This window comes from Nanorana parkeri, unplaced genomic scaffold (assembly GCF_000935625.1).
Source record: "Nanorana parkeri isolate BGI_ZX_2015 unplaced genomic scaffold, ASM93562v1 scaffold1166, whole genome shotgun sequence".
Lineage (NCBI taxonomy): Eukaryota > Metazoa > Chordata > Amphibia > Anura > Dicroglossidae > Nanorana > Nanorana parkeri.
In genome coordinates this window covers 375405-390974 of record NW_017307434.1, presented here as the reverse complement: position 1 = coordinate 390974, position 15570 = coordinate 375405, and the positions used below count along the sequence as shown (strand labels likewise).

The window sequence follows — 15570 nt, the reverse complement described above, 5'->3', positions numbered from 1 at the left end:
GAACCCTCACACCTAAAGGTCGCTATTGGACTGTAAGGCACAATGAGTAGGACCCTCATAGCTCTCATACATGGTAAACTGTAACATACAGAACACAATGTTACTATGTAAAAAACAAGAAACATTAATAGTAGATGGCTGCTTGCACTCACGGAATAGATGCTGCATTCAGGGAAGGAGGTGAGCCCAGCGGAGACACGCAGCAACTTCAGAAGGAGCTCATCTGCCAGGTGGGTGCTCAGGATGACGGAAGGTGGATAATGGCTGCTGAAATATCCAATGATGTTCTGGTATGACACGGCGTCCACCAGGTGCCACGACAAGGTGCCAGCTTGTCCTAAGAGATTGATCAGTGGAGTTCCCTGTCCAACGTAAAGATGTCAGTAGTGATTTACAGAGAAGCTGGAAAGGTCTGGAGCAAAATAGATTAACAGACAATGCAACAAAATAAAACACAATAAACAGCGCTCTCTCTTTAAAAAGAACCTACAGTACTTAACACTTCAATGTCCAGAGCACAATGCTTACCGGTGCCTCAGCTTTAGAGAACTTCGCTGCACCCCATTTTCAGCCAAATTCACCACAGATCTGCTTTAACATTTAAAGTGACACTAAACTCAGGAGTTAAATCGTAAGAATGCATCCAAGTAACTTAACTATTAACAAAACTATCTTATGTGTGTATCACTCAGCTGTAGATCCTCCAATCATCTCTGAATTGGTGCTGACACTGTCCTTCCTTCTGGAGGGGGCTACTTTTGTTCCCCATGGTCCTTGTGTGTGTTGTAAAGTAGTCACCACTCCAAGCTCACTCCCGGGATGGACTACAATCTCAATACAAATGAGTAAACTAAACATTAGATTGTAGTCCATCCCGGAAGCGAGCTTGCAGTGGTGACTACTTTACAACACACACAGGGACCATGGGGAACAAAAGTAGCCCCCCCCCTCCAGAAGGAAGGACAGTGTCATCACCAATTCAGAGATGATTTGAGGATCTACAGCCGAGTGATACACAAATAAGATACATTTTCATTAAAAGTTAAGGTACTTGGATGCATTTTTACGATGTAACTCCTGAGTTTAGTGTCACTTTAACATTAAGATTTTAGATTCACATAATTTCAGCCAATCAGGGAAGGAGAGATGGTGTCATTGTACCCAAGCAGATGTCTGAAGCTAAAGTTGATATTTACACAGGTTTTGCACAGCTGCTTTATAGGGCTTGCTAGAGAGGAGGAGTGACACAAAAGAGAGAGAAACAAAGAGTCTACAAGAGCCTCTATGCACAAGTAGTTAGATGGGATAACACAAGGTATTGTATAGTTAATTTAAAGGTGGAACTGCAGGATTCCCACAACCCGGTATTTATTAAAAACCCTATATATATATAGCTTTTTTCCTCCAAATCTTTTTGCCGGTCCTCTGATGGAGACCCTGGCTCTTCTTCTTTCGGCAGCAGTGGGAGGTAGGCAATCTCTTCCAGAACTGAGCAGCACACATGTAATGGCATTTGAGCGTTACCCAGTCCTGGAGTACTGGGAGCCCAGCCTGTGTGCTGATGTGTCCTCCTGATGTTCCCGAGTGTGTAAATGAAAGGCTGGGCTCCCATGGAATGGCGCTAATGAGGACTGCTGGCGCTGTATCAAGGAGGAAGTTCGGGACAGTGCTGGAGAGTGGAGGGTAAGTAAAGAATGGCACTATTGGGGGGGCGGGACTAATAAGGTTGGTGGGTGGTTAAAGCCAGTTTCACCCAGGTTTATTTTACCGTATTTAACGATTCCCATACCCAGTCATCTAAAGAAATTATAATCTATCATTTGACTAGGATTCTTTAAATTCTCAGCAAAAGCCAGTTACCATGAGCTGAAATACCACACCCAAGACAGTAATACAATGTACGTGTCATTATAGAGAAGTCATAATACTTACAGGCTCATTGATGAGCTTTTCCTCTTTAGTGAGGAAGACCATCATAAAGAGGAGACAGACCAGCATGCGGTGCGTTTCCGGGCGAGGAACGGGACCCCAGGCATCTGCCAGGACACTCATCCAGTTCACGTCACACAGCACGGCTCCCAGGAAGAGGAAGCAACTCTTTGGACTACCTCTCTCCACCTAGCAGACGAGAACAAGCATTGGGATAAGGATGCAGGAAGTGATGTACGCAAAATCAGAGGGTGGCTGGGAATAATCAGTTCATGTTGGTTTAAAGCAGTGGTTGTCAACTTACAAGATGTAGGGGGTCTCAACTGTGGCCCCTGACAACTCCAAGGGGCCGGACATTATTATTATGCAGGATGGAGATGGAAAGCAGGAGGTCTTGGGAAGAGCGGAGGGGACGGTTAGGGTGATACCTTGAGACCAGGTTTGAGATATAGCCGGTGGAAGAGTTGTGGATGGCTTTCTAAGTCATTGTTTATATTTTGAATTTTATACTTTGGGCTATCGAAAGCCAGTGCAGGGATTGGCAGAGTGGGGGTGGGGGATGGAAGCCAGTGCAAGGATTGGCAGAGGGAGGCGGGGGATGGAAGCCAGTGCAGGGATTGGCAGAGGGGGGTTGCAGACACTGAGCGGTTGGTTAGTTGAATAAGTCTGGCAGCAGCATTCATGATAGACTGAAGGGGGGATATCCTGGGTAGAGGTCGGCCAATGAGGAGGGAGCTACAATAGTCGAGATAAAAGATAACAAGGGAGTGGATGAGCGGCTTTGTGGTTTCATTGGTGAGGAAGGGGCGTATTTTGGAGATGTTACGAAGGTGAAGGCGGCAGGATCTGGATAGGGATTGGATGTGGGGAAGAAAAGTGAGGTCCGAGTCAAGGATGACACCTAGGACCTTGGCATGGGGGGAGGGTTGGATAGTTGTGTTCTCAATTATGATTGAAAAGTTGTGGGAGGGTGCGACATAATATTCAGTATACAACAGAAGACTGTCAGAGGCCTTAGGCATATTAGAGGAGACAATCGGAAACCAAAGACATGCAACAGGGGTGGCTGGAGACTGAAGACACACTACAGGAGATGGTCATAGACTGTGGACATGGGGTCTGCAAAGGGCAAGCAGCAAAGGGCCCTTGTGATGCAGGTTGAGCACTAGGGGTTAAGAGTGCCATTATGTAATTGGAGAGCAGGAAGAGGCAAGACGGGAACAAGCAATAGGTAAGTGACCCCAGTGAAGGTGTCTACCATCAACGGACAGAGGGGACAATAAAGCAAACAAATACCATTACAGCCAGATAGCCAGGCTGTGACCAGACAGACAGGCAATGGACATCATTATATAGCCAGCAAGTGATCTCAGCTACAGCCGGCAATGGTCAGCACAATACTCACATATTTTAGCTCTGCAGCTTCCTGTGTCATCTGCCTGCACACATTCAGAAGCATCACACCCCTGATTCCTACTCCAATAAGCAAACAGGTGACACAGGAAGCTGAAAGGTGGGAATTTGAGGTGTCACTCTTCCATCTATGCGGTGTGGCGAAGCCTAGTGGATCAGAAGACTGCCTGAACACTATTATAAATACTTTGGCAGGTAAAAAAAAATTAAATATGTATTTCGAGTAAGTTTTAAGGCGTTTGCCTGGAGTGCCACTTTAAATAAAAATCACTTACTTTGAAGAATTCTTCCATTAGGGTCTGGTCGGGGTACATGTCCTTCCAGGGCAGCTTTATGTACTCTGCGTGGTAGGCATATAGGATGTACTCTGGGCTCATGGGGGCAGTACAGGATTCACAATAGTGCATTAGGTGCAGCCACAGTGCCCCTCGCTGGCCTGGCAGCAGGTGATCTGTAAGGAGGTCATAGAAAGAGTTCATATACACACTCTATATATAAATCACATTAAGACCCCGCCCCCACTCAGCGTTGCGGAAGCACGCGGGCAAAAACAGTTTGTGTTATCGGCTGCGTTTGGGTTGCCATCAGCAAGTAATGTTGCTGCAAGCATTTTTTAAAAGTGTTGCATTTACGTGTGCCAGTGTGCGTGCATACATGCAATTGGATAATGTGAATGGGGACACATAACAGATGAACTTCTGGCCGAGGAGGATAGAAAGGAGAGGGCGACATGGAGGAGTGCAGAGGTGGTGAAAAAAGAGAGGGGGGGATGTGGGGTATGGGAGAGGAGGTGGAGAGAGAGGTGGGGGTGGGAAAGGAAAGGAAAGGAGAGACAGAAAAAGTCAGAAAGAGAAATAAGGAGGGGTGGAGAAAGTGCAGGATACAGAGAACAGGTGAACTAAGGGACAATATAAGCGTCTTAGCACTATACTCACCCTGGAACTTCTGGTGTAGGGTGAGAATACAATCAGAAAACAGTTGGACCATTGCCATTGCGGTGGGGGTGTCACTCTCAAGCCAGGGGTAACAGCGCTGAGTGCTGAAATAAAAAAAGAATTAAGGAAGTCAATGGGGTGTATGATTTCTTCTATTTCTTACTTAACAGGAAATAACATTAATATCACCCAGCCACAGGAGCTTTCCCACCGCTATTTGCTGCTCACATAACATATCTGTCCAAATTCAGATACTGGGATTAGGGCTGCAACCAACTAATTGATTAATTGGTAATGGGAATAGTTATCAACTATTCTCATGATGGATTAGTTGGTTGGATCCCCTAGTTCTCTCCTCCATGCTGGGAGGAGGGCACAGCAAGCGGTGGGTGGGTGCAATAGCCAGCCTGCTATTGGCTATTGCAATTTGAAGTGGCCTATAGCAGGTTGTCTATTGCACCAGCCCACTACCTGCTGTATGTACATTCAGCTGCCGTCTGCGGAATCCACTGGTAGCCGTCATTCCCTGGCTGCAGCTATTCAAGCTCCACGTGCTTACAAATACAATTAGTAAAAAAAATAATAAAAGGTGGGAAAAAAGTCATTTTCGGGTTTGGGCCTGACAAGTTCTGCTGCGGGAGGTTCGTTGCAGTGCCCCAAATGCGCCTCCTACCTACAGTGTGATCGTGCGCTGGACCGCACGGTACCGTGATGCCGTGCGTTCCAGTGCAGTGTGATTGCAAAGAAAAGTTTTATCCTGAAGTAAACTTTACGTGTGTAACACCTAATTGGTGTATTTTATTTTGGTATACCAAGGGATGGTATTTCGTTTTTTTTATACGATTAATTGAAAAATACAAATCGGTCAACTAATTGATTATGAAAATGATTATTAGTTGCAGCCCTAATTGGAATTTTTAACTAATTAAACGCCTGGTAGAAATAAGAGCGGGATGCTTCAACCCAGGTGTTTCTCTCATGGTTTTGAAACAGCATCCGGCCAATCAGCAGAATCTGCCCAGTGCAGAAATGAATGAGCTCAGTACGGTCCAAGCTCAGAGACACTGCGTTGCCTGTCCAGTTTTCGCGCAGGCTTTGCTCACAGCTATTGTATATAAAGCAACTAAGCTCCTGTTCAGTAGATGGAGGCAGATGCTCAGTTTTGGCACTCAAGGAGGTAGAACATGGTTAACCACTGACACGGACAACAGCATCTGAGCGAGCTCTGCCAGGAGAGCCCTCAGGTCTGCATGCTGGATATCGAGGTCCATAAATCAGCCTCTGGTGACCAGCACAAACCAGTCACAAACTATTAGTAACGTCATTACTAAAATACAAATGTACCAAGCAGCCAAAGGAGACATACCTGCTCTCTACTGAATCCAAAACCATCAGCCAGGGTTTGAAAAGCTCCGTGACCACTGAATGTAGCGATTTCAGTCCTGAAAGACAGAATGTGAACACGTATTAGTAAAACTTTTCCCATACAAAAGACTTTTTGAGAATTATTTTGTTAGGATTATTGCTGTACAATTGCTGCGTACCCTGATGGACCTGTATTGGAAATGAAACTTAAAGAGTATCTCTGGTCAAAAACGAAAAATAAATCTGTATTTCTGTATTGAATTTTCTATCCCGCTCCTAATAACCAGATCCATCTAGAAGTTACTTATTGAAGATGCTCATAGGATGTACTTCCTCAATGCACTGACACAATTCCCAGAGTCTGCCTTCTGAACTACAACTCAGCATCTGAACAATGTAACATTATCCTTGCTTGCTGGCGGCAATGCATGATGGAATATGTAGTCTTGAGAAATGGAGATTCCATCACATCGAGCAGCGGGGAAAGACGCAACGCACTCTGGGAATCCAGGAAGTTGTTGGAAGTGATGGGCAGATGAAAGGCAGTACTCACTACATAAAAGGGATTTTTTTCAAGTAAGCTTTGATTGTATTATCAGAAACAACTCTACTATGTATTCCTATTACAATGCTGATGTTATAACAGGAGAGGATATGCTGGGACTTTACAGCTCCTTTAGGGCAAGCCAAGCCACCTTTCTACTGCCAAAATCTGCAAATTGGACCCCAGATAAATCCCCCATTAGAATGAACACCCTATACTGCAGACAATGATCATATGAAATGGTTTCAAAGTGCAACGAGTCTTAAGGATGTGATGGAGAGCCAGTGTGAGGAACCCAAACTGTATGAACCCCGACAATGACATTTTCGTTTTTGCTCCCCTTTTATCTGTTAAATATACCCCTAAAAGCGTTTTCTTATATCTATTCAAGTGCAAAAAAAACAAAACCTGTTGATCATGTTACAAATCTTGTGAGCTGATAATGTCCTGTGCACTCTTGCCTGTGCTGACTCTCATCAGGTAACACTTGCCAGGTTTCTCTGTGGAACACAGAACACCTTCCCTATATGTTATGCAGGGAGAGGTGTTCTCTAGTCCTAACATACTTTCTGTCCGTAGGGGAAAACAGATGGCGGTGCAGCACAGTGGCTCAGTGGTGAGCACTTCTGCACTGGGGTCCTCGGTCTGAAGCCCAGCCAGGACACCTGCATGTAGTTCACATGTTTGCCTTGTGCTTGCATGGGCTTCCTCCAGCACTTCAATGACAAGCTGCTAGGATCATTGACTCTTGTATAAAATGGCCCTAATATGTGTGTTTAGGGACTTTAGATTGTAAGCTCCTTGAGGGCAGGGACTGATGTGAATGAATAGTACGGAAAGTGCATCGTAAATCACACAATACTTATCACAGGCAGGTGGAAGACACTGGACCACCAAGCAAAGATCGCGGAGAGACACAACGAGCTGCTGGTACTTTGGAGATGCCCCCTCCTGTGATCCCCCACCCCCATGGAGGCGTTGTCTAGCTTTGATGCTGGGGCTTCCTACTCCAGTGGTCTTACTGTAGTAAGCCTCTTTCTTACCTCCGCAAGAAGCCCTCACAGGCGAAACGCATTGAGGTCTAAACCGCGCTCGACTTCGACTTATTCATGGACCAACCTACCTGTTTCTATACAGAATACTAGATATCAGCATACAGACATTCAGACCACTTGTAGCTGCCGATTGTTATTTAATGGTTTACAGGAGATGTTTGTAGAGAAGCCCACTTTTCTTGGTTTTATTGTTCTGTGTGTATAGATGTTCTCAGTGTCATCACTCTGGGGGGAAAGGGGGAGGGGCGTCCCGCTCCAGGTTACACCAACATGACTAACAATCATTTGTGTGTCACCCCCTCTAAAAAGTCGGGCACTCGGTCATGGGCAGGGGGACCCAGCGGCAAACTGTAGCTTATCCCACCGGGTGAACATCCCCTCCTCTCTTTGCCAGCATCCATCACCAAGATGGCCGACGGCAGGTACGCACACATCATCACCCGGTGGCACCACGCCTACGGATGCCCATGGATGTTCCCTATTGGTTGTTTTAATATATAGAAATAAACTCAACTGTTTTTAACAAAATATTTGTATTGTGCACCATAAAATCCCTATTCCCCTTTTTGACTGCAATAACTTTATTTATATCGCAGCCAGCTGCAGCAGTGAAGGAAGCTGAATAAAGTCTGGAACACTATTGGAATTGGTCATTACCTGTCTGGACTGTGTGGCTTCCCATGGGCTCTTCTTTGATAGCGAGGACCTCGTAGTCAATGAGACTCTTCACCAGATATTCCAGGAAGATCTTCACTTCTGCCATGTACAGACTCCACTTGGACAGCAAGCCGAAGCTCTGAAAGTCCGACTTGGACAAACGCAGTTTGTAGAAGAAGTCTGAAAGCCATTTGATGGTCTCCAGGACCTGGGAATGTCATGTCCATAGATAATCCGTAAATAAGCAATCTGAAATAGGGATAAGCTGAAGCCCAATCTTTCTATATCAGCTTTTAATAGAAGAGTGGAGAAGGCACAGAACCGCCATCTATTTTCAGTGCCGTCTGTGACTTTTGTGGTTTTTCTACCGTACTGGGTGTCCCAGTGACACCGCGGTGACAACAGGACAGGAAAGAAGAGGACTAGGAGTCACCGAGCAGGAAGGCACACAGCAATAAAAACCTGATTGAGGTTCTTCCTTCACCGTACTAAAAAATGTGTTTATGTTGTTATCTCCCATTGGAAGGATTTCCAATCACTTCTTGTCCCTTTGAACCCCTGTCACTAAGAAAGGAAGGCCACACAGTGGCTTGGGGGGTTCTGTCTGGCAGCACTGGGGGTACCCGGTGCAAGTCCCAATCAGGACACTATCTGCAAGGACTTTGCATGTTCTATCTGGGTTTTCTCCGGGTACTCTGGTTTCCTCCCATATGTCTAACTTGGTCCTGTAAGTATGTACAATAGGGACCTTAGATTGTAAGCTACTTGAGGGCAGGGACTGATGTAAATGTGCAGCATGTAAAGCGCTGCGTAAACTATCAGTGCTATATAAATACCTGTAATAAATATAGGGCCGCAAACAACAATCGATTAATCGATAATAATTGATTATGAGAATAGTTGTCAACTATTCTCATTATGGATTAGTTGGTTGGATCTCCTAGCTCTCTCCCTCATGCTGGGAGGGCACAGCAAGCTGTGGGCGGGTGCAATAGTCAGCCTGCTATTGCAATTTGAAGTGGCCAATAGCAGGCTGGCTATTGCACCAGCCCTCTACCTGCTGTATTTACATTCAGCTGTCGTCTGCGAAATCTTGCCACTGGCAGCCGTCATTCCTGGGCTGAAGCTATTCCAGCGCCATGTGCTTACAGTACAATTATAAAAAAATATATAATTATAAAAGGTGGGGAAAAAAAGTAATTTTCGGTTTCGGCCTGACAAATTCTGCATTGCAGTGCCATTCATTTCAATGGCACCCCAAACGCATTTCCCGCCCACAGTGTGACTGCCCGCACTGGAACGCATGGTACCGCAATGATGTGCATTCCAGTGCAGTGCGATTGCAAAAATTTGTGCATGCAGTTTTATTCTGTAGTAACCTTTATGTTCGTAACACTCCATTTGTGTATTTTATTTTAAAGATTATATTTATTTATTTTTATCCGATTAATTGAAAAAATAAATCAGCCAACTAATCGATTATCAAAATAATCATTAGTTGCAGCCCTAAATAAATAAATAAGATTAGACCTCCACAATGGGGATGCAGACTGCAATACACACAATGAGATGCTTTAACCCTTCCCCACTATAGGAAGATGAGCTTCATCTTTGGAGTTGGACTTTAAATGTAATAAATCATCAATTGCAAGCAGTTAGCACTTATGTCTCTGAACTTTTCCTTGCCGCTACCAATATCCTCTTAATAGTTAGTCATGCTCTCTCTAGGGGTACACTCACGCCATCTAGTGGCTGTTATGGGGTAATGCAGCACAGCACAGCGCACATGCCTTTAAGGATGGGCTCGGGCATGTTTGCAGCTCTACGTGCGGAGCCCGCCAGGAAGCTGACAGCGCCAATGACAGGCACTGAGACATTTCCCGATCTCTGCAGCTGCGGAGCGGGAAAATGTCTCAGTACCTGTGATTGGCGCTGCGCCCTGTCAGCTTCCTGGCGGGCTCGACACGTGGAGCTGCGAACAAGCCCGAGCCCATCCTTAATGCCTATGCTATACTTGCAGACAAGCCTGCCTTCTGCAGCCAAGGTAACCTCTATTTGCCCCTGACCATTGCTCATTATAGAACTTTGCCCATCTGCCACTAACTGGACCCCTGATTGTTACTCAGCTGATGAAATTCTGCAGCTCAGGGCTTTTGATGCCAATGAGCTGGTTTTGCTCTATGTTCTATTTCTTGTCGGGTCTGCTCTTCCCTCTCCACATATTTATGAAAATGAAAACATCTTACTATAGGTCAGAGTGGGTTGGTCCTACAAATTCCACCTCTACACACTTTGGACCCACTACACAGTGGGTACAAAGTGATTTAATTTTTGTTGTTTTAAAACGCTATCTCCCTACCAGTAGGGCTGTGATGTGTCACTGTTTTGGATAGAAGACAAGCACTCTATCCATAGGGGTACAATTTATGGGATTTGAGCTAATGAAACCTACATCCCCCCCAAGGATTATAAAATGACACCCCAAGAATATTATTACCTGCTCGGCCGATAACATGGTTTTGTTGGTGCAGTTTGGAAACATGAGAGGGTCTTTGTTTTCTGGTTTCACGTTGTTGGGGGGAACTCTGGGGCTGTAGCACCCAATAGCTTTCAATGATGTTCTCCAACTCTCGGGGCTCAGGAGTTGTTCAGAGGAACCTGAGGACCGCACAGCACACCAAGACATGTCACAAAAGTTCATTGAAAGACGATATCAGGTATATAAAATGAATTGCAGGAGATTCGCGAAAAACTGTCCCCACTCCATCCAGAGGAGCTTCAATCAATAGGAATCTAATCATATCTACTCAGTGAGGACCAAGCAGGAGATTCTGGCCCCAGGAATTCAGCGCTGAATTCCCAGGACCAGAATCAGGACCTCCTACTGGGGATCCCTCTAGTGATAATAAAGATCTATATAGAGGAATCAGGACCTCCTTCCTCCTGCTGGTGATCCCTCTAATGACTAAAGATCTATATAGAGGAATCAGGACCTCCTTCCTCCTGCTGGTGATCCCTCTAATGACTAAAGATCTATATAGAGGAATCAGGACCTCCTTCCTCCTGCTGGTGATCCCTCTAATGACTAAAGATCTATATAGAGGAATCAGGACCTCCTTCCTCCTGCTGGTGATCCCTCTAATGACTAAAGATCTATATAGAGGAATCAGGACCTCCTTCCTCCTGCTGGTGATCCCTCTAATGACTAAAGATCTATATAGAGGAATCAGGACCTCCTTCCTCCGGCTGGGGACCTCCTTCCTCCTGCTGGTGATCCCTCTAATGACTAAAGATCTATATAGAGGAATCAGGACCTCCTTCCTCCTGCTGGTGATCCCTCTAAAGACTCAAGATCTATATAGGAGGAATCCGAACCTCCTTCCTGCTGCTGGGGATCCCTCTAGTGATAATAAAGATCTATATAAAGGAATCAGGACCTCCTTCCTGCTGCTGGGGAATCCCTCTAGTGATAATAAAGATCTATATAGAGGAATCAGGACCTCCTTCCTGCTGCTGGGGATGCCTCTAGTGATAATAAAGATCTATATAGAGGAATCAGGACCTCCTTCCTCCTGCTGGGGATGCCTCTAGTGATAACTAAAGATCTATATAGAGGAATAAGGAGCTTCTTCATCCTGATTGTGCACCCCAGAATTGTATTCACTTCCCCCGCTGCCTGGCCACAGTGCTCATTATGTAATCTTAAGAAATAAGCACTCTCAATAGTTGTTTTCCTCTGTGGTTCTGTACCCCATCAGAGCATTCTTTTTTCCTTAATGCATTACTTTGCATTTAGAAACTGCAGTTTCCACTGCTTTGAAAAATCGTTCAGCAATGCTATATCATTTTCCAGGCATGAGCCACAGTGAGGCAGTGAATATATAATTGATGAATGACTCATTCAGCCCTATGTAAAGACCATGTAAATATCTGTCATAAAGGGTTCCACCATTGAAGAAGTCCACTTACTCTGCATGAGGAGCCGCAGGCAGTCACTGTAGTGATCCGGGAACTGATAGCGGAGGATGGAGCTCCAGTGCTTGCAGAAAATATTAAAAGGCATCAGCAGCTCTTCTTCGGGTTCCAGGCCGCAGAGCGTCAGGGCCAGGTGCACCGACTCCAGGAGCTTGCTGCGCTCAGACATGGAAGGTTTTGCAGAGTTCAGCCAGTGGTTCAGATCAAACTACAACATGAAAAAAGGAGGATGAAAGGTCTCCGGATCCAGGTAAAGGCATAAAACATGAATGCACACAACACATAGTCAAATGTAATGTGAATACAACTAACAGGCAAAGTAGAAGGAGGGGAAGCACAAATAAAGGGCCTCAAAGAGGACCTTTGCCCTGTTTTATTGTTTATTGGCTGGCATGGTGCTACTTTTTTATTTATTTTTGCCATTTATAAGGCATCATACATTTACACAGCACTGTACATATTTTTTTCTTTCACATCACTCCCTGCCCTCAAGGAGCTTACAATCAAAAACCTCTATCACACATACATACACAGACATATTAGGATGATTTAGACAGGTGCCAATTAACCTTCCAGCATGTCTTTGCAGTGTGGGAGGAAACCGGAGAACCCGGAGGAAACCCACGCAAGCACAGGGAGAGCATGCAAACTCCCTAGCTGGGATTAAAATCAAGGACCGCAGTGCTGGAAGGCAGAAGTACTAACCGCTAAGCCATTGTCTATATAGGTATATCACACATACATACACACATACTAGGGTCAATTTACACAGGAGCCAATTAGCCTACCAGCATGTCTTAGCAGCATGGGAGGAAAATCGGAGAACACACATTTGCACAGGGAGATCATTCAAACATTATGCAGATAGTGTCCCGGCTGGCACCAAAATGAGGGCCCCAGTGCTGCAAGGTAGAGGTGCTAACCATTAAGGTCTCGTTCACACCTAGGCGTATTGCATATGCGCGTCAGTTGTGCGACCGTCGCGCGTTTTTTTACTGCGATTCGCGGTAAAAAAAGTCGTGCGACCTTCGCGCGTTTCCGAAGGCTACTTGGCTGTATCCCAATGGAAACGCGCAACAAAACGGCCCAAAGTAGTACCTGTACCTTTTCAGGCGTGGGCCGTTTTGTAGCGCGTTAGGGACGGGCGGAAATACGCCAAGGTGGGAACGAGACCATTGAATACAATGGGATTTATATTTTTGAGCGTTTTGTAGAGCGTTCGTCGAGCGTAGAACGCGCTACAAAACGTTCAGGTGTGAACGAGGGCTTAGTCACAGTCTATACAGGCATGAAATATTATGAGATTTTGGCAGATGTATCCTGCAGCTTTTCTGGGTTGTATGATGTGTAATTCCAGGACTTTTCCAGAGCGTCTCCCATTCTCTGGAACTCCCTACCCCGCTCTGTCCGCTTAACTCCTACTCTGTCCACCTTTAGGCGATCCTTGGAAACTCATCTCTTCAGGGAGGCCTTGTCCAGCTCAGTATAACAGTACTTTCAATTCTTTTATTTAATCATCCCACACAATTATTACCTTTTGTATCACTTGCTCCCCCCCCCTACTAGATTGTAAGCTCTCATGAGCAAGGCCCTCCTACCTCCTGTACTGAAATTGTATTGTTAATTGTATTGTCTCCCTCCATTTTGTAAAGCACTGAGCAAACTGTGCTATATAAATCCTGTATAATAATAATCCCAGGAATCTGCGCGGGTTGAGAAGGGGCTACATCGCTCTCACCTTTGCAAGATACCAGGAAGGAGAATTGTGATTAACAAAACAGGTCATTAGAAAATCAATTAGGTAAGAGGGAGGAAATAAGAGACCCATTTAACATTTAGTTAAAGGAGAACTATGGGGTTAGGGCTTTTCCCAATAGTTCTCCTTATGGTAACGGGAGGACACAAACTAGCGTCCTCCCGTCTCTCTAAGCTCAGTATAAGCTAAACTGAGGCGCTGAAACGGATCCCGACAATTATCTCTGGATCCGCCCAGCTGCGTGAGTGAGAGCTGGCTCTGCCTATCTGGAGGCAGAGCCAGCTGTACCCGCCCCCGACCGTTCCGCCAGTCAGCGCTGGAGGATCGGAGCGGGGAGGGGGGGGGAATCCAGCCCCTCCCCCTGTCACGGCAGAGGGCCGTGACAGGATCGAGAAGTAAGCGAACGCCGGTATGTGTTCGCTCACCTCCTGATCTACTGAGCCGACCTGTGACAGTCTCATTGTCACAGGTCGGCTAGAACTATGAGGTGAGTGAAAAGCACTCACCTCATAGTTCTCCTTTAAAGGTTTATTTTAAAATAATCAGGATTCCTAACGGCACTTCAACAATGCCAACCCAGCCTTGTAGGATGAGCCACCTAGTAGGCAAGGTGCCTCCTAAAGTGAAGGCCAGTGCCCCAAAAGTCTGGGGAGTCCCCCTGTGCAAGATGAGCACCAGCAGCCCCATATGAGTAGGTGACACACTCAGAGCCTCATAGGATACTTACCACTAAGGAAGAGGGGGAGAGCAGGGCCAACCCCAGAGCACAGCAGAACACCACACCATGCTACAGATTCTCCATCACTTCCTGTCTATACGTTTTGGCTGGACCTTCACTTTAATATATTAAGCTGCAGCCCCAGATTGACCATGAAGTGTTCCCTATACAGGCAAATGTTTCTTGAAAATGTGTCTTTAAAAAGGACCTGTTAGTGGCGGTGTTTCTTTTGCTACATCCGAACATGATGATCTTGGCAAAGACGTTAGAGTGTAAGCTCCTCTGGAGAAGAGACTTCTCTAAATAGTTCTGAATGTCTTCAACAACGACTGCACATTATTATCTTCAACCTCCAAGGAAACCACATTAGAAAAGTGCAGACACGACCCATTCGTACATGGCTGTACCTTGGTGAGCAGCATAAAGATGACGTCACTGTTGTCCTCAGAAATGGCTTCCACCACCTTCTCGTACAGGTGTACGAATTCTCCTGGCGAGGCGGCTGGGGTGAAATACGGAGACAGCAGGTTGCAGAGGCGCCGGTTCTGAAGAATGGTCTGGAGTATGGGCCGGCACTCAGACTGGGCCCCACTTATAAATACCTGGAGGGGAAAAGAACACAGGCTTCCATCAAGTAAAAATGACTTCCCTTCTGAAGCAGCTGCCGCACGCCATCTTGAAAGTCAAAAGTTGGGTTTGCAAAGGAAACCAATTGGTGACTTCCAGGACTGCATGTGGCCAGGAAGGAGGTTATTTTTTTTTTTTAAAGATGAGCTCTGGGATTTTTGTAAAAAAATATCCTTGTAGTGGGGCCCTTCCTGCACTTCAAGGGTTACCTGCTCATTAAAGCTGAACTCCAGGTATAAATATTTATATATACCTTCATTGGTCCCGATTGGCCCCCATGGAACCATATAGATTTTATACCTGGTTGACCCACGGGGATCCTGTAAAACAGGTCTTCCGGGTCCTGAAATCAGTGGAAACCTTCTATTAATTGCTAAAAATACAAGACCTTAGCTGATTGGAAGAGGGGTGGTGATGTCACGATCCGCACCCTGTCCAATCAGAGAATGCCTACAGGATCCCCATGGCCCTTCCAGGTATAAAATACATATACTTACACTGGACCAAGTCCATGCATTGCTGACACCAAATTCCAAGCAGTGCATGGCCAGCTTAAAGGGACATAACACTAACCAGCAATGTAACACGGCATCCTT

At 45.7% G+C, this 15570-nt stretch overlaps 1 protein-coding gene across 1 annotated transcript in view; it reads right to left on the bottom strand.

Moving 5' to 3' along the window:
- EPG5 (ectopic P-granules autophagy protein 5 homolog) overlaps nucleotides 1-15570 on the bottom strand; it is an 83297-nt gene that overhangs the window by 15475 nt on the left and 52252 nt on the right. The window contains exons 29-37 of the mRNA XM_018568281.1: nucleotides 14755-14949; nucleotides 11868-12081; nucleotides 10396-10556; nucleotides 7899-8106; nucleotides 5644-5719; nucleotides 4278-4381; nucleotides 3618-3793; nucleotides 1933-2118; nucleotides 153-362 (exon numbers count right to left, since the gene is read on the bottom strand). Coding sequence (XP_018423783.1) covers nucleotides 153-362; nucleotides 1933-2118; nucleotides 3618-3793; nucleotides 4278-4381; nucleotides 5644-5719; nucleotides 7899-8106; nucleotides 10396-10556; nucleotides 11868-12081; nucleotides 14755-14949 — 1530 coding nt within the window. The remainder of the gene's footprint in view (nucleotides 1-152; nucleotides 363-1932; nucleotides 2119-3617; nucleotides 3794-4277; nucleotides 4382-5643; nucleotides 5720-7898; nucleotides 8107-10395; nucleotides 10557-11867; nucleotides 12082-14754; nucleotides 14950-15570) is intronic.